At 31.6% G+C, this 19,880-nt stretch overlaps 1 protein-coding gene and 1 long non-coding RNA gene across 2 annotated transcripts; one reads left to right on the top strand and one right to left on the bottom strand.

Moving 5' to 3' along the window:
* The first annotated feature begins 335 nt into the window (after positions 1–335).
* Positions 336–3,465, top strand: LOC142614025 (uncharacterized). Its single transcript, XR_012840347.1, has 3 exons — positions 336–772; positions 1,554–1,681; positions 3,149–3,465. It is a non-coding gene; the product is annotated as an uncharacterized LOC142614025 (long non-coding RNA).
* Positions 3,466–5,325: 1,860 nt separating this feature from the next.
* On the bottom strand, positions 5,326–18,751 carry LOC142614207 (uncharacterized). The gene is made up of 12 exons (XM_075786771.1): positions 18,662–18,751; positions 17,994–18,110; positions 16,990–17,605; positions 16,141–16,290; positions 15,194–15,271; positions 14,859–14,951; positions 14,527–14,598; positions 14,153–14,263; positions 13,168–13,434; positions 7,969–8,016; positions 7,248–7,645; positions 5,326–6,009 (listed from the first exon to the last, which is right to left on the bottom strand). The coding sequence occupies exons 2-12, from the start codon at positions 18,030–18,032 to the stop codon at positions 5,401–5,403; spliced, it is 2,481 nt and encodes an 826-aa protein (XP_075642886.1). The 5' UTR covers positions 18,033–18,110; positions 18,662–18,751; the 3' UTR covers positions 5,326–5,400.
* Between the last annotated feature and the right edge of the window lie 1,129 nt (positions 18,752–19,880).

Here is a 19,880-nt window from a genome sequence, read left to right as displayed (position 1 = left end):
CTCAAAAAATGATTGAGTGTGTTGGAATTACATGTTAAGGCATCAAAATAATTGATTAGACAATGACTAATTCAAAAAATTTAAATGAAAATGGCCACTCTATAATATCTTTATTTCTTACAAACTATCTATATATATATAATAGATGAAGCTGAGAGAAAGTTGATTCCTACATTTAAGGACGTGCTCACAAATAGGATAACTGCCTATTTAAAATTCAGACACGTATACAGTTTTTAAAAAAATAGTAGCACGTTACAATGCTTCGCTTTTTAGACCTGCCACGCTACAACACAGTTTAAAGTTAAAGAGTACACATAAATAGAAATATAGAGAGGCGGATGAAATCGAGGGAAAGGCTATGAAGACACAGAGAAAGAAAGAGGAAAAGAGAGAGAGGCGATGAGGACACGGTGAAAGAAACAGAAAAAGAGAGAGGATCTTGCCTCCGCCAGTCTCCTCGCCATACTCCAACCACCAGAACTGCAGACACAGAGTCTCTTCCGTTCCGATTCTCCTTTTCCTTCGACAAATTCAGCCGTTCTCTCTGTCTTTCTTAAAATAAAAAACCCTAACCATTGAGTACTCTTTCCATTAGCCCAGCCTCCACCCATATACCGCCGGGAAAAACCCCACTTAAAACATCAAGCGGTTGGAAGTAAAGCCTTAATCCCAATCAACCCGATTAAAAGGAAAAATAAAAAATAAAAAACTTCCATTGCCCATGTATCCATAGTTTGCAATCAGAGAACGTCTTCCAATTTCTCTACCGGTTAGTTTTCTCTTTACTTTTCAGTTTGTGCATTAATTATGATTAGTTTTTAATAATTTGGCTAGATTCTTTTTTTATTTAACTTTCTGGGTTATATTTTTGATTAAGGTATTTGAGTTAGATTTCGTTTTGTTTTGGGTATTTGGTTAAATTGATGTGTGGGTATCTATTTATGGTGTCTGGTTGAAAATAGAGCAATAGATTATTCTACAAAAAAATATAAGCCACACGAACAGGGTAGGAATAAAAAATGGCAATTGGGCTTTTTTCTTATCTAGGTATTTTAGAAGTATTAACGTGGATCTCTTTGAGGGATGCTGTTATGATCTAGGTTTTTCGATTAGGAGTAGTTTTGTTTAATTAGTTTAAATAGATGAGTTAGATTTGGGTTTGAGGGATTTTGGTTAGAAGTCGTTTTGTTTAGGGTGTCTGAACGCAGAGTGTTTGTTAAAATGCCTAGGTGTTTCGCTCATCTTTTTCTTCTTTTTTTAGAATTTGATTTTTGATAACATACCTCCTATTTCATTTTGCCAGCCCCTAATAGAAATGAATAATAGGATGAAATTACCCTTTAACTTGAACTTTTGTGATTTTACTTTACTGTTATATAAATCTCCACGTGAAACAAAGTCTAACCGAGGAAGAAGCTAAGTTGGTTCTAAGTAGTAATGGAAGTAGTAAAAGTAGAATGCATGGATCTTTTTAATGCTCTCTGATTTATTTATTTTTGTTGCTTATTGTGTTGATGTTAAGGACTTAATGTCAAATTTATTTTGTATAGGTACTGTTATTTTAGTCCTGGGCACAATTTGATGTGTTTTGATGTCTGTGTTTGTGGTTCACAAGTAGAGGGATATCACTCCACTGGATGTGAATGGCGATGTTGGGGTCTTAGACAAAGATGGTGAGGTACATGGCTTTGATATCATGGTTTCTGATTTCTTTTTATATCAAGTAGTGATAGTTAGTTTCTTTGAAAGCACTCAAACTTAGTTTTGTTTGTAGAAAAAACTAAGCAAAAAAGGATTGCTAACTTATTGGTTTCAGTTTTGTTCAATATTTTTATTTGTTACTTGAAATTTTTTTCCTTTTCAGTTATTGTGCAAAGTTTAGTCCTTTTTCCATAAGGATTATGTCAGTGATGTGCCTCCTTTTTTTCCCGTACAGATAAATCACCTATGGTGGAGTTTTATGCTTTAAAACATTGAAACAGTGAAAGCTAATCGCAAGCAACATATGCAATTAGTACTTTCCTAAGTCCAACAATTTCTTCTTTTCTATTTTGTTTAGTGACATTTAGTGCTGCCACTATTTAACTAAAAGTGAGTTGGTACTTCCTTTTTTGTTTTATTGAAATTATTTACAATCTGTGGAGTCAAAGAGAAATGCTACGTTAATGGACAATTGTTTTGATGTATCATGTAACTTCAATTTGTTTCGCTCAAGGACAATTAGTGGCACCCCTATTTAACTTCAGCTGAGTTTTGTTTTATTGAAGTCATCTACAATTTGTGGAGTTGAGGATAAATGTTATGTTAATTGAAAATTTTTATTGATGTAGCATGCAACTAATTAGCAAATGCCATTAGTATTTTAAGTAATTCTAATTGAATATTTTAATGCAATTCTTTTTAGTAGATAAAAAGCTGTTACTTCATGTTATTGCTTTAACATATGTTTCACATTCATGTTCACTGTGGTTAACATGTTTATATACACTGTAGCATTTATCTATGTATGTATAAATTAATGAATTTTATGGGAGATGGATGAGCAATTATGATTTATGCACCTCTACTCATAGCTACAAAATCATTATTCCTATTGTATTCTATGATAGTGGTAAATTAAATTATTTCATAGAGAATCCCTATAAGCTTTAAACGCTTATATTTTGGTTGAGTTATATAATTTCTTATATGGATGCAAATGGAGCCTTAATTTGATCATATTGTACATCATTCTTCAATATTAAAGGGGAAAAAAAAGCTCTTTATAGTTTCTTTTAAGTGATTTCTATCCAGTATTGTATAAATTTATTTTAGAAGTTCATGAATACAATCTTAATTTTTGTCAAGTTTCTTAAAAGTGCATCACACTTTTTAGATGAATTTTTCCCACTTGGAATTTGTTGAATATAATATGGGAAATATATCATTTGGGTTCTACCACTATTTTGCTCCTAAGGAAATTTACTTGAGGTTAGGCTGAATTTTTTTATAAATGTAATTGTCTTATCAAAGTTGGTGCAAATTTGATGTCTAAACTTCTTGAATATTTGCAGTTTTAATTTAGCCTCATTTTATTTTTCTCTTTTTGGATAAATTAGCTTCATTTGATCTAAATTATAGCTTTGTTTGATCTACTTCTTCTCAGATGAAGAAGTTTTAAGACAAAGAACATGAAGCTGACAACAATCAAGTTGGCTTCTCCACCAAATTTCTTCCAAGGAAATTCTCATCGTTCTCTTTATAACTTTCTTTTTTTGGCTAATATTTTGTATCCATCACAGGGGATGTTACCAACCGCTTTAGTTGCTTATAATATATTTGAAAGAAATATATTTGTTATTGTTGCAGCTCATAAATATACAATAATCCAATCATTTATAAATTTGATTGTGATAGTTATCTATGTATTTAATTTGAAATTCATACTAGGTGTTATTTATCACATGTTGCTCCTCTTTATAATTTGGTTCTCTATGTTCTTTTTATTTCATTGTTTACAAGTTCTTTGAGGGCTTCTTTTTTTAATTATTTTTCCTAGCGTTGTGATGTAAAGGTCAAAGAGTTCACAAATCACAATGATTGAGGTATGTAATTGTGTTACAATGAATATCATAATTTAATGGTAAGTTTAGGGATTTTCCCCTTTATTTCTATTGATTTTAATATATATATATATATATATATATATATTCGAACATGTAAAAAAAAAAAATTCGAATATGTAATAGAATGTAAACTTGGCAAAGAAACAGGAAATTAGGAACAATGGGTATTTTTTTCTTTGAAACTTATTGCTCTGCATCTTGCCATCCTATATCTATGGTAAGCTTTTTTGTGGCAGACATTATTCTTTTGATGGACAATTTCTACTTGAGCATAATTCTTTTGAGAAATTTTTAATTTGCAAATTCTATTAAATAGCTTACTTGCTGCAAGTAATTTGATCTCGGCTAATTTCTATGTTTTGTGTCATACTATTTTCAATCTTAATGCAATTTTCAATTTTAGGTTGTTTAAGTTCGACTAATAGAACCACAAAAACGCAAGAATTAGGGAGAGAAAAAACAAGTAGCTGCTTTGTTTTTGGAAGGGATTGGGTTATTTTTAGTCTGTTTCGGGTTAGATTTTTGGTCTTTTAGGTATGAGAGCTACTTATGGGACAATCAATAATGGTATTGGTGTGGTGTTGATGGGTATGATGAGGCCTGAAATGAAGATGAAGTGCATTTTCCCAATTGTTATGGCTAGAATGCTTGGTTATGCACATTTTGATTGGTATGCCAATTGATATTAATGGTGATGCTGGTGTTAGGTAAGTTTATAGATTTTTATTTTTGAATATTTAATTTTATACAAGTATACTGAATTGTGCATTCAGTTATTGGGTGGGCTTGCTATTTGGGGTTGGTTTTTAAAGTTAATTGTTGTTCATGTTTCAATTTCAAACCACCTATTAACTCATTTGCTTAGTTACATCTTGATTCAATTTGCATAGGTAGTTTACATTTGTTCTAGCGTTCACTTTATGCGTTGACTCCACTAATTCTAAGTTCTAACTATGTCCATTGCGTTTGGATCTAGCATGCAGTTAACAATTTGAAGTTGTTTTAATTAGATGAGCTTGGCTCATTGGTGTGGTAAGCTTGACATATTAACAAGGAAAACATTCTGTTTTTTCCTCTTCATTGGAAATTGAAGAGTGAAAAAACAGAATGTTTTCAAAGTATGTGCTATGAGTTAAGGCTATGTTTTATCTCTATAAACCCAAAACCTATTATTAAAAAAAAAAAAAATTTATGTTTTCACCCCAACATAAAAGGGCTTTAGTTTGTGGTCAATTTGCTTTGGGTTGGTGCCTGTGTATTTTCAATGACATATGATGCTCACTATGTGCTTCATATTTTGTATATTTTGTTTCTAGATGGACACCATTGTAACATAAGATATATATATATATATATATATATATATATATATATATATTAAATTCTATAAAAGATAATTGGAGTTGATTTAAATGCAAGTAGGACAAATGAGGGGCTGTACAACATGCTCTTGACAAATTTTGAATTTTAATGTATTGTTATATTAACTTAATTGTTTTCTAATTCATAAAATGATCCCGCGCATTGCGCGGGTTAAATGCTAGTATATAATTAAAGTTGAACTCAAAACATTCAAATTCATAATAATTAAAAAAAAAATGCAGACCAAATGAATTCCTAACGATAAATTTTGGTTCAACAACTTAATTAAGAAGGTAGATAATTTTCAATTCACACAGATAAATATGTTTTTCTTTATTGAAATAAAACACACAGTACAAGTCCAATATTAATATTATTGGAGAAAGCGTATCAATCAGACTCTTGGAGAAGATAGGTATGTAAATACTAGTTAATCTTCCGAAAACCAGTGAGGAATATTAACCCTGTATTTACGTTGTAGCTCCTTCTTGAAGGTAGCCCACACCAAATGAAAGTAGAGTGGAAACACCGCCATAGAAGACACTGTTACCAGCGCATAGGTTACTATATAGGAGGTGGAAGACAAAAATTTTAGTTGATTCCTGAAGAGGAAGAAATGTCCGGTTGTGAAGGACACCAAGGTAGAAGCTATGGAAATGTAGAATGCTGTTAAGCCCAGCAAAAGCTTCTGTGGTAAGGCGTGGCGGAAATCTCTTTCTCTACACCCAGATGTGGGAATTGCAAGGAACATGACAACAGCTATGAGTGAAGAGTAGAAGGACACAAAGGATGAGCAAGCATAAATTTTGGATGCCTTATTGACTGTGGTTTCAAAACCCTCAGGCACATTGGTTGCGGTGGAAAAGGTACTCGTGACAAAGAGACTTGCTACGACTGAGCATGCATTCGATGTGTTGTTTAGCCAGCTCCCTCCCTGTCCAACAAGATCCTGGTGGTTTGTGGTGAAGATCTTCTCTGGGGTTTGGCAATTATCGTTGGTGAGAAAATGGAAGTTTCTTTGCAATGATTTCTGTATATACTGCATTTCGAAATAAAAAGAGAAGGTTATACTTTCATATCTATTTCCAATGTAGAGGACCTAAAGTATTCTGTTACTACATAAATGGTCGTATACATTAACCTTAGTCCAAGCATGGTACAAAGTAAAAACTAAGCAATGCATTAGTTTCTTTCTAAAAGTAAGGTCCAATCGGTGAACCAATTGTAACAATTTGTACAAGTTTCCAACACGCTGATCTGATCAAGTAATGGGTTGATAATTCATCCAAGATCGACAAGCCATTTTGTGTTTGGGTGTAACAAAATCAAGTGCTGAGAAATTGTTTGTCTTATCCTCCTCACAGTATTATGTAAACCTAGTTAAGATCTAACATAAGAAAAATACTAAAGCTACTATAAGTTTTATAATATAACATCAACAAACTTACGAAGCAATGAATATGACTTGTGAATTTAAAAAATATAATAAATGAATATCAAAATTACTTATTTTGTTATTAATTAGTTAAGTATCAATTTATAAATTTATAATATCTCTAGCATTACTCTAAATATTATCAGAGTGATGTTAAAAATACTATAACTTTTACTACATAACACTTGCAAATTGATATGACACTAATCACAAAATGTATAAAAAATACTAAGTATACTACTAGTTTTCTACATAAAATTTACAACCGAATATAGTCATGAATGTGATTGATGGACTTCAATTACCTCTTAAATGAAGTTTAAAAAAAAAGAATTTATATAAGAATATCCTTAAATGAAGATTTAAATTTCCTCTCTTTTGTTTTTCAGCTATATATATATATATACATATATATATATATATATATATATGATTAGCAACACATTAATTTTCTAAGTTCAATTTAGTAAAATTTATAGTATCCGTAGCACTATAGAAAAGTAATTATTTATTTGTCACATTAGTTTGTAAAAGAAATGTTAAGTCTTACAAATGTGAAAGGTGGATTTTAAAAGCATAATAAAAGAATAACATTGACAAGTTGATATAATAATGAATATAAATTGTGGATTTCTAAGAATAATAAATGAAATGTCTAAATTAATTTTTTTGTTATTAGCGACAAATTAATTTTTAAAAATTAAGTATTTATAAAAATTTTAGCATCCCTAATATCACTCATTTATAAATAATTTTTAGTATTTTTTTAATATATAATATAGGAGTATTGGAATCAGTGATAAATAAAAGTCATCTTTAACTTGGCCATTCTAAGCTCTTACCTCATACCATTTGATTTCCCATTGCATTTGAGATAAGTCTCCTGGTACTGGCCACTTAAAAGTTGACCTCTTCGCGGCAAGATGCAATGCACTATTCCCCTCATTATCCAATTCATAGAATACACTTTCTTTAATAATTTTCTCTTCCTTGAGTGAGAGTAGGAGCTTATATACAGAAGGTTGCTTATGCTCTGCTGTCAATAGCACTATGTTCTTCTGGTGTTTATTATCCACGTCATACATGGCCATGGGATAACTCCTGAGGGTTGTCTCAACCATTTCGGTAATTCCATTCCAGGCTGCTACTAGTATGGGTGTTAACTCTGATAGATCAATGTCTTCCTCCTCTACGCTTTTTGCTTTTGACTGATCATTGTTTTCCTTTTTCTTTTCTTCCTCTGTCATTGCAGAAGACAATTAATTTTTCTCAATTTTATCCAAAACTGTTATCAATTCTTTTTCTGTGAGCCTAAAATATATTGTGCAAGTGCAGCATATTTAATTATTTATGTTTTTTTTTTTTTAAATACATAATTTCCTCTACCTTGCGTATGAAAGGGGGGGGGGGGGGGGGGGGGGGGGCTTGAAGGGGAAGAGATAAGTGGGGAGGGAAATGATTACACTTTTCATTTTTTGGATATTCTAAAATGGAAAAAGTTTCATAGATAAATCATGTTCAACCCTATTGAAGCAAAATAAGAGTAATGGGGAATGAACTTACCTTGCTCGGGCATCATAGGTTTTAAGCTTTTAACCAGCTCTTCGGTATCTACAACAACAAAATTGAATTGAAATTGAGACAATCTCTTTAAAACATAATAATAAACACTCAAAAGATAATATACATGTACACACACACACACACACATATATATATATATAATATTTATACACTTAAAAAGTTTAGAAGCAAGATTGAAAATGAATTCTCAGTGAAACTAATTACTAGAGAAAGCAAGAGAGTTTTTGTGATAATAATAGCTAAATTTCTCTCTCCAGAAAATTATTTGGATTTGAGGCATGTAGTGGATATTTATAAGCTCATATTACAATTGTTTCGGTTTGTAAAGGGTTATATAGCTTCCTAGACAATTGGGTGGAACCATTTTGAGGTTTGTAAAGGGTTCTATAGCTTTCTAGAGATGAACCATTTTTCATACTCTTGCAAATGCATACACATTCCATACACATTGACAACTTTGTTTCTCCAACGTCAAATGGATATATCTTACTCATTTTAAATCAAATATGTCAAATTTGTGTTTTATTTGAAGTCTTGGGATGTCTATGTTCCAATGAAGCAAGGTTCACTCAAAATAATATTATAATTAAAATATATGGTTAATTGAGTGAGCAACCATCATTTTTCACCATCCCCAAGTAAGCAGTTTTGAGTATTGTTGATTTCTGATTACTTTCGAACTATATCAAGAATACCTCAATCATCAATGGGTGACAATTTCAATCTCCTCTTTGGGCATAGATTAAAGATTAATAATAGGTACAAAATTAGGTATTTATAATTGGCGTTCTTTTGACTACACTTGCAACTAAAAGTGGAGTCAAAAGTCTTAAAATAAGAACTATTTTGCAGATTAATAAATTTTAGTCCAAACACATGTAAATGTAAATTTTAGTCCAAGCAAGCGAAGATAGAAACAAGGGTTCAACAAAAGGTGTATACTATATAGATGAGAATGTGGGTCTATCTCCCCTGTAAGGGATAATGGTTTGGAATATCCATCCTTTTTGCATGGAAAAGCTATATCCCATCCACAAGGGATATAATAAGTTTGGAATAATTATACCTCCCACAACAGATAAAGGAGCATTACTTCCTACAATAGATTTTGGAGGCCACCCACTAGGTAGGAATTTATGCCAATGCGAAGACCACTCGTCATGTGAGAATTTACGTCAAGAAAAGTTCATTCACTATGTAAGAGCATCCACAGCAGTAGAACTAAAATTTTAGCAATTTAATTTTACAAAAAGTTACTTTATCTATTTTACCTACTCATTTTACAAAATATGCTGCAGCAGTGGATCTATTTTAGCTTTCTACACAATAAAATAATATAAACATCACAATAAAATAATATATCTACTACAATAAAATAATATATCCCACTACCAAAAAAAAATTATTCACAGCACCAACCACAACCACCTCTACCATCAGCCACAGCCACAGCCACAACCACAACCACACCCACCACCACCACCACCACCAATACATAGCAGGAAAAAAAAAAAAAAAAAAAAAAACCGAAATCTCTCATCTTTTTCCTCAACCTAGACCAAACAAAATCACCAATCACAAACAAAATAAAAAATCACCAATCACAAAGCTGGGCTTCGGTGAGGACAGTGTTGGCGTGGGTCTGATCGGAGGAAGAGATGTGGGTCTAAGGAGGATGGGTTTGATCGACAGAAAACCGAAGCAACGGTCTGATCGGCGTCAGGTGAGCATTGAGATGGAGGACTAGGCGGAGGCGTGGGATTGATCGGCGGAAAACCAAAGCAATGGATCGGCAGCTTGGGGCTTGGGTCGGCTTGGGTCAGTGACGTTGAGGCCGGCGGCTTGGGGCTTGAGTCGGCTTTGGCCGGCGGCTTGGGGCTTGGGTCGGCTTTGGCCGGTGACGTTGAGGCCGACGAAGGCGTGGGTTGGAGACTTTGAGACAAAGAGGTGGGAGGGACTGAGAGAGAGAGAGGCAAGGGCCGGTGGCGGTGAGCTTGAGAGAGTTGAGAGCTTCAGATTGAGAAGAAATTAGAGTGACTGTGAGAGAGAGAGAGAGAGAGAGAGAGAGAGGGAAGCGTGAATAAAAGAATGAAGAGAAATAATCAGTGTGTATTATTTTAATTGGAAAGTTGAATAAAATTTTTTTTTTTTTATAGCTCTCAACTACAGTGCTCATGTATTGATACATGAGCATTGTAGCATTTTAGCTAAAATTTTTTGCTTTACCTCCACTGTTGTAGGAGGTTTTTTTGTGTTTGAGTGGAGCTAAAATAGCTATATAGCTATTTAACTCCACTGCTGCAAGTGCTTACACCAAAAAAGATCACTCATTGTGCAATAATTTACATCATGGAAAAGACCACTTACTATATGAGCATCTACACTAAAAAGGACCACTCGCTATGCAAGTTTACTTAACAAAAAGGAGTTTGACTACACGAGAAATTACAACAGAAGATACTTACTCCTGTGTAAGAATTTACTTCAAGAAAAAGGCCACCCAAAGGAAATTACAACGAAAAAGACCTACTCACCCTACATCCATCGTTGGTCCTCATAACAATGTGGTTTCTTATCATCATTTATAACTTCTTCTTTTTTTTATAGATGAATCATCCTTTAAAACTAGAGTAATGTCATAGACCCAACAATTTACATAAAAATTTTCACAATAGTTAGATTTACAGAGTTTTATTAGTTTCTATAACAATTTACATAACAATTTTCACAATAGTTCAATTTACATAATTTTATTAGTTATTGTCTAAACCCATCAATGGCATCATTTTATTGTCTATCATTAATAACATGTCAGTTGTGAAATATTTGTAGCCCTAGATTTATAACTAATGGTGTTGGACTTGTTATGGGCTAAGTTAGATTATGGGCTTTGCGTTTCCAAGATGATACATCAAGTGGGCTAGATACCAGGCCACAATCATAATCCATTGGCTCTAAAGGCCTTCTATGCTCGAATCCTTAGGCCCACGCCTCGCAGGCTTTCTCACAAGGCAACCCTTCAACTACTAAATCGTGGTCCAAGTTGGCACGTAGTTGAGAATTCAGAAACAACACCACTGCACGTGTTATCTACTTATCTCCAAGATTTTGGTTACTTTAGGGTAATTATTGATTTATTTAATGTATTATTAATGTAAATATTATATTATACAATTAAATAAATGCGTACAATACATATTTTTTTCAAGTGTACAATATTGTATACATTTTTTTAGTTTACAATATAAATTTTATATTGTTAGTACATTGTAAACTAAGATTTTTCCTTTATTTTATGTTATGTAATGATTAAATATATACTTTGTGGGGACTAAAGGGACTTAAGTAAGTATTTGGGTCTTAGGCTTTGTTGATGGGCGCTAGTTTGTTTTAGACTAAAAGCCTCCTAGAATTATAGGTCGGCCCATGAGTCGAGAGTCCGAGAATTCGTCCAAGGACGAATATCTCCTCGGACAGACCCACGATGACCATGGGATTCGCCAAAAAGATCAAGGCAGAGTTCTAGAAAAACCGTTGGTTAAGAAGGGGATTTAAGCACCCTCCAGACGCAACGGTGTGAGAGAAATATCTTAGAAAAAGGCTGCTACCTCCACATTAAAGACCTTGCACTTACCTTCTTGACCGCATTAATGGGGGAGTGACTCCTGAATAGTAGAAGTCAGCCTTCTTGCTATCATTTAAAGACTTTCAGAGGGTGATGGATGGGACAGGTGTCTAATAGGGTGATTTGTGTTACACGTGGATAAAGAGGGAAGAAGAAGAAGTATTTAAGGAAGAAAGATAGTAAAGAAAAAGGGAGACAAATATTAAGAACTGTGACCTTTGAGAGAAAAAAGATAAATAATATATAAGTTGTCCGAGGAGGTTTATTTTGCCCTGTTTGTCTATTATTTGAAAATACTGTAATATTTTAGCCTGTTCATTAAGTTTCAAATATCACTAAACTAGATTGCCAGCTCACACTCTACAAATTTCATTGTTTAAGGCTCATTAGGCCTGAGCTCACGTGTGTTTTTGGGTCCAGGCGCAATTGTGCACTTACATACTTATAATCTTATATGTGTATCTCTTATTTCCTCTTGTGGTTAACTTTCTCATCGTCTCATCATACATGGTGAACCCTACAACTTTGGGACCCACCCATGTGAAATAAGTGTATGTATAATAGGCAAATACCACCTCCTTGTTAGGAGTTGACATCGGTTCAAAATCATACATTGAGCCACCATCTTTTTGGGAACTTTCCAATGATGAAAATTTTACACATAAATTTAGCTAAAATCTTCAACAACAAAATATATATGGATGGCCCCCAAATTATTCATATTTCTTATAAAATCGGATAAATTTTTATAATGGTTATTACTTTGGTCTCTCTTTAAAGCATGGCCCTCATTCATATTTCTTATGTACCATTTTTTTTCTTTTACAATTTAACAAATGAGACATGCAAGTGAAGTTGTTGTTATGGGTAGTCTAAACATGACTCAAGCATAACGTGAGAGCTCCTAAGTAATAGTGGAGTTTGCCCCTATTCTAACCCACAACTCTTAATTCCTAAATTATTTCTGCATATGGTAGTTAAGGATTTAATTGTGGACATTACAACATTTATGATTTTTTTTTTTTTATCCCAATCTATTAAAAGTGAATTTTATAATTTTCCTTCATTCTTCAAATTCTTTGTTGGAGTTTTAAGGATAATGTCTTTCCATTAGATCAAAATGGCTAATACCATCTTTTCTTTCTCCTTTTCATTTTTATTCTTTTGGTCTAACGACAATTACCCTTTATACACGTGGTTTAGCTCTAATTCTATTTACCAACTTGTGGTTCAAAAAATTATATTTTATTCACATAAGTTTTTTATTTTTTATTTTTTTGTTGGTGAATTTAATCTGTGCCTATGATAATGAGATTGCTATTCCATTTAAATAAGTTTACATTTCAGATAACGTAATTGGAAGATTATATTATTAGCAATTTTAGGCTTTTTAATTAAGAAATTAAATATTAGTTACGTAAAGTCGTAAACTATAATTATTTAAATAAATCATATTAAGTAAATAATTCGAATGCAATAAAATATAAAAATTAATAATAAATTGTGTAATTGATTATCTCTTGAAAAATATTAAGGTTGAATTAGATGATTACCTTTTCTATGCTCTTCATTTATGCTGGATAGAGTACGCAGATGCTTCTCAATTTCACCAGATTCAGTTTTTATGATATAAGGGCTCTCATCATCTTTTTGAGATTTTACTGCATCATCAGGTATCAATGGATAGTCGGACGAAAACGAAGGTATGTCTTTTGAAATTTGATACGTTGAAGTGTTCTTCAAAAGTTCATTCATGATCAGAATAGACCATTCATTCCTCACCTTCGTCGTCCTTACCTTCCTTACCATCTCCGGAGCTCCTGAAGATCCATACCACCAATTAGTTACCAATTAAATCTGATATACTCTAGATGTTTTCTAAGTAATTGAATATGGAAAATACTGAAGTTATTACTAATTTTATAATAATAGATTTACAGGCTAATGTAACAGTGAACGTGGTTGACATGACATCAACAACAATTATAATAAATTTTCGAATTACTTTTTTAATGTATGCTTAAAAATGATGTCATTTTTGTAGTAAAACTTATGTACTAAATTTTGTAATAATTGGAGCATTACTAATTCAATAATACGTAGATATTTTGGACATATATATATATATATATATATATATAGAGAGAGAGAGAGAGAGAGAGAGAGAGAGAGAGAGAGAGGAAAGTAATAAGTCTAGAGTTACAAGATGGACAGACTTAGCAGTGTTTGCTAAGCTTATATACAATTGCACATAGTGAAAATTTCCTCTCTAGCCAAGCATAGATTTTCTTGTGTGAATAATGAATTTCATAACAACCTAGAGTGACAAATTGTTAATGGTGGATATATTGTTAATGGTGGATATTATAATAGTGTCTTATGTGAAAATCAATAATAATATATCAACTACTAAATTTGTTATTGAATCTATTCTATACGGTTCATTAAAAATAAAAAAGAATCTATTCTGTACGTACATAGCTGGCATTACTCAAGGGAAGCATATACAACAGAGAATAATAGACCGCATATAAGTACCAAGTATTATGAGCACTGCCTTGGAGACAACTTTTACAAGCGAAAAACAGGTTCTGTAATTAGGTGGAAGCTGTAATTGATGCCCCTCAACTCGATAGGGTGATGGGTCTCCTACAGCACAAAATTAAGAACGAGAATAAATTGATTAGTATTAATCCATTTAATAATATCATTCCCTTGAATAGACCAATAGCAACAAGCTCAAGTCAAATCATTGAAATAGTGAAATGTATTTGTGTGCTAGCTTCTCAAACTTTTTTTTTTTCCTACTCATGCTTCTCTGACTTCTTAAACAGACTCATACAATTAGCCAACATTTTTTTTTCTTTTAACATATTACGGTGTGAACATTAATTTCTCGCTTTGAAATCTACCTCCATGGGTAACATCGGGTCTTACAGCGTTCTCTATATCAGCTTCCCTCATTGTGTATTTTCTAAAAATTGCTGAAAAATGAAAAAAGAGCTTAGTTATTAATTATATCTCAAATCAAAGTGTCATTTAGTTTGGTAAATAGGTATATACATATGAAGAGGAGAATTATTAGATATTCTCAAACTATAAAAATGTATTACTCCCTCTTTTTACATGAATAATAAATTCTATTATGTATAGGAATATATTATGCTGTGAGAGAGGAAGTTTATATCACTGTACTCCTAGTGCATGTATTGAAGATTACAAAGATAATAAAATAGAAATATACATGGTACTGCCTCGAATACAAGTTTTCCAAACTCAAAGCAGGTTCTGTAATTAGGTGGATGTTGTAACTTATCCCATAGAGCTCCGTTGGATCCTATACACAGATAATTAATCAATATCAATCCGTTTATAATCACTGTCTTGACTCTTGACCAATAACAATAGAAGCTCAAGTCTTGACTCTAACTACTTGAACACACTTTTCCTGAAAAAAAAAAAAAAAAAAAAAAACCACTTGAACACACTAATGTTAGTATACATTTTTTTTTTTTTGGTAACACATTGTGATGTGTGTGTGTGTGTGTGTGAATATTTCTCACTTAATTTGGTGCCTACCTCCATGGATATCTTGTGACCTTAAATGCTTCTTTTCTGCTTCGCTAATTAGTTCCTGTTCTTCTATTCCGATAATTGCTGAAATGAAAGCAACTAAATCACAAACCACATTGTAAATGAATTTTTCATGCCACAGGATGATGAAGATAGATCGGGTCACATACCACATGGAAATAGAGTATAATCTTCCGTACTCTTGTTGCACTATATTATTTGGAGATTCTTATAGGAGATTATTAATCATACGTGAAATTTTTTGCCTTCGAGACAAAGTGAAGAACAATTAAAATATATGATTCACTCTAACATCAATGTATTTGTCCTTGTACCAGTTCATTCCACTCTTTATAAGTAAGAATGTAAAATAACGATATTTGTTGTTGAAGAAAACCTTGACAGATCTGAGATCTCCCAAGTATACCTAATTTCAAATTGCCAACCTACCATTTTATCTATATTGCCTTGCTAACCATTGTACTACATGTTATATTCATAGCTTCCATTGTTTACTTAACAACCCAATTTTATTTCTTATTAAAACAAGAAGCAACAATTCCACTAAACTAGAATGCATTACAACTTTTAGATTTTTATCATTTAAGTCACTTAATCCAAAACACAATTCCATCCAAGCTCTTTGTGCCTTCCAAACACAATTAACAATGGATACAGATATATAGTAATGGTTAATTGGTAATAAATGTAACTGAAAAAGCCTGTTAAACTTGGTTCAAATCATGATTGATTATGCAAAACTTGAGTTCTAGAAGGGTTGATAATTTAATTCAATGACAGTGTCACACTAATCATTTTCTTCTTTAAACTGAATCGTAATCTGATATTAAAAGAGAGAGTGGGTAGAAGCAAACGACAAGAAAGATAATAGTGATTGATGTTTATTTACTTGAGATGCTCTATCAATCTTAAAATTTTTACTGTATACTCACAGTGATAGATGATTTCTTCATGCCATCGAAGATCGCTACCACTTTTGAAGGCGGAAGGCTTGTTTGCTAGGAGATGGAGAGGGCTTATGCGTTTATTATTGGTAAAATCTACCAGATCTCTATACAAGCGAAGTATTATATAGGACAATTCTGCCAAGCACAATAACCAAATGTGACTTAATGATTCTTTTATCTGATTCTAAATAATAATAATAATAATTAACAACAGTGTAACTAACAACAAACAATTGCACAACTTACCAATTTTCATAAACTGTTTGTTAAATTTATTTGACAGGTTAATAATCCACTTCTACGCTATCAAAAACAACAATAATAATTTACTTCCAAAACTCAAACGAAACTGAAGTGGCTGATGAATAAAACAGTAATATATATATATATATATATATATATATATATATATATATATAATTAATAAAGTAAAATTTTTGAGTAGTGTATCATTTTGACAACTTCTATTAAATTACATTTTCTTCTTATCAATCGCTTCCATATTTGCCAAGTTTATCTAATCTTTTAAATTTTTAACTTTTTTGTATATTAAAATTATGAAGTAAAGATAATAGTATATATTGATTAATAAATAAGATATGATTGACACAAAATTTGGTATGCAATGTATTAAGAATATAGAAAACCTATAATCTTGCAACGAATTTTCAAAATATTAATCTATTAAAAATTCATTAGATTATATAATATTGCTTAAAGTTACCATAAATAAATTTTTTTCATAATATATATATATATATATATACACACACATCTTAAAGCATTAAAATGCTTATTATTATTATTATTTTTTAAAAGCATCAAAACGCTCACCATAGTGTTCTTCAGCAATAGCACAGTGGAGAATGGTGTCACCATTTCTTCTTATACAGTAGTGTTCTTTGGGGCCGCATTCAGAATGGAGGTAAAGGAAAGCGACTTTGTGACCATTAAGTGCTGCTACGAAGAGAGGGGACTCACCCTTATTGTTATAAGTATTTATCATTGATTTTGAGATGCGAATGATGAGGCTACACATCGTCACACTCCCCACTGATGCTGCAATGTGGAGAAGATTATTTCCTTTCTTGTTTTTCCTTCTTAAAGCACTTGCTATGCGTAAACTTTCCTGAGGTAATAGTTGTAGAAGTTTTTCAAAAATAACTTCTTGGTCATCAGAGATTGCCAGGTGGAATACCGTGTCCAAGGAATTGGTGATTGGGACTGCAGTTAAAAACATTTCTTTATGACATATGTCAAGGACATCTTCCCATCGACCTTTGACGGCACTCGGATATAAACTTCTATAACCTTCGAAGTCTTTCAATTCGGGGTGGATAATGAAATCTTCGCATTGTGTGTAATGTTTATCTATCCAACCTGAATGAGCTTCAATATCTCTCCAATTTTTGTCAACCCAGTCTAAAAAATCTTTCTTCGACTCCGAACACTGAAGGTGAAAATGGAAAAAAAAAAAAAAAAATTAGGATTACCATCGAGGAGCCAGTTTGCAACAATGGATTTCTTTGTACTATCATTTCATACTAAAAATGATCAGTCTCCTACTAATTCAACACCCTCTATTTTATAATAAAATATTAATAATAACTTTTTTGGCTGAGAGAGATTTTCATTAGCTCGAAATGCTAAATCATTATGTATATGGCTAGATCTGATTGTAGTTATGCAGTTAGGTTAGAAGAGGCTCCTGCGTTTCTGCGGGAAAGTCTCTCTAATGATGTTATTATTTCAGCTGGTTAATGATATATTTTGAAGCTTTCTATCAAAAAAAAATTTATGCATCCGAGTACCTTAAGAGCCAAGGGCAACGATGATACCTTTATTTCTGTTTCCATCATGTACCTTTGTTGTCGCATGATCCTCCAGCATTTCTATTTCTGAAGCCATCTTAGCACATTCAATAGCAATCCTCCAAGAATTCAATGACACCAATCCTGATAGATTAGGATTCACCGCAATCAAGAAGACATTGTCAATCTCTAAAAGCATAATTGGGAAAGCAACATAAATTACATTCTTAATTGATTTTATTTAATTTAGTCTTTTAGTAGACTTAATGACTTCAATTAGAAATTGAATATTCTTTCCTAATTTATTTCTATATTATATTTCTTAGTTTGTTTAGAAGTCTAAAGTAGGTGTCTATCATTTCAGTCAAAAAAAAGAAAAAATGAAGTCTAAAGTGGGTGGGGTTTTATTATAAAATTGGTAGAAAGGGAATATGGAAGAATCAATTTTATGGCAAATACTATACGAGTGAGACTGTCAATTAATTTAATAGATAGGATAAGATTTGTACATATGATATTTATTACACGATCATTATTTTTATCATCACCTCAATTACAAGTCTTTGATTAATTGATTCATTATAAGAAATTTTACAAATTAAGCCAGCTAAAAATCATCAATGCAACGATTTGAGGAGCACAAATTACTTTGGATCAATATCTCTAGCCACTTACAGAAAGATGGTTCTACTTACAAGAAAAAAAAAAAGTCTCTGGTCGCCAAGTCTCTCGTTCCAAGACTGAGATGCTGTTGAACTCTCGGAGGCAAGCAGCGTCACTTGATACCTAGGCTCACAAGATACCTACTAGTTTATTTAGTGCATCATTTTTTTTTAATGAACGTTTATTTAGTGCATCATATGTCGGTGATTTGAGCAATTATTTATAATGATATTTGAGATTGTGCAGTAAAACCGGGTCCACCAAAGACTTTTTTAAAATAAAAAAAAAAAAGTTATAAGGGGTCCACCAAAGACTTGGAGTTTAATTAAGTTAATATTCCAAATCATTTCTCTAATGAATAGTCTCTCTCTTTTTTAACAAGAATTTAAACCTTTTTCTTTTCTTAAATAGTAAAAAGAAAAAGAAAAAGAATAAAAGAACTAGAAGCTTGTCTTAAAAAAGAGAAAGAGGAGGGAACCTGTTAACTTAAATGAGAAAGGAAGATTCCCATAAACAAATAAATAAAGGGATAGGAAGAACACGTAATAGCAATGAGTCATGTTTTAAGTAAAGAATTAATACCTGAGAAATGAAGATGCAACTTTAGTTCTATACAGTAGTGATGTGGGCCAAATCAGGGTTGCTTCAATAAAATTTGAAGTAGGACAACTACAAGTTAGATTTTTAATAATTTAATATTATTTATATAACATCTATTTTAACTTTTTATTTTATAATTTTTTTAACTAAACTACTAAAGGCCATTTGTATTTCAGTTTTTCTAACATCTTCCTTTTGAATGATAATAAGACTAATTCACTTAATCCTCTTATTATATAATGGAATTTAAGTAGGATTTTATCAATTTTAATTTTTTTTAAATTATGCAAAAGCAACTGTAACAAAGTTTGGAAAGAAAAATCCAATATTTTTATATATCAAAATCATTAAATTTTATAATTGAAAAAAAGTATAATTATTTTTTGTTATTATCTTTAAGTTGGATTATTTCATTATCTCTTAAATATTTTTGATAAATTTATTCTTCATTTGAAATATCTTCATCTAAAGTTTCTGCTATGAATTTTATATTGCTAGTAACCAATGTTTTTAAAAAGAAATTCTAATAATATTTGTTATGATTTTTTTTTTTCAAAAAATTTGTATTAATTGATTTTTTTTTATAAAAATTATTAATTATAAATAAAAGAAACACTATTTACAATATAAAATTATAATATAACAAGTACA

This window comes from Castanea sativa, chromosome 10, assembly GCF_040712315.1.
Source record: "Castanea sativa cultivar Marrone di Chiusa Pesio chromosome 10, ASM4071231v1".
NCBI classification, from domain to species: Eukaryota; Viridiplantae; Streptophyta; class Magnoliopsida; order Fagales; family Fagaceae; genus Castanea; species Castanea sativa.
Note: the sequence above shows the minus strand (reverse complement) of the source record. Positions and strands in the feature narration are given on the sequence as shown.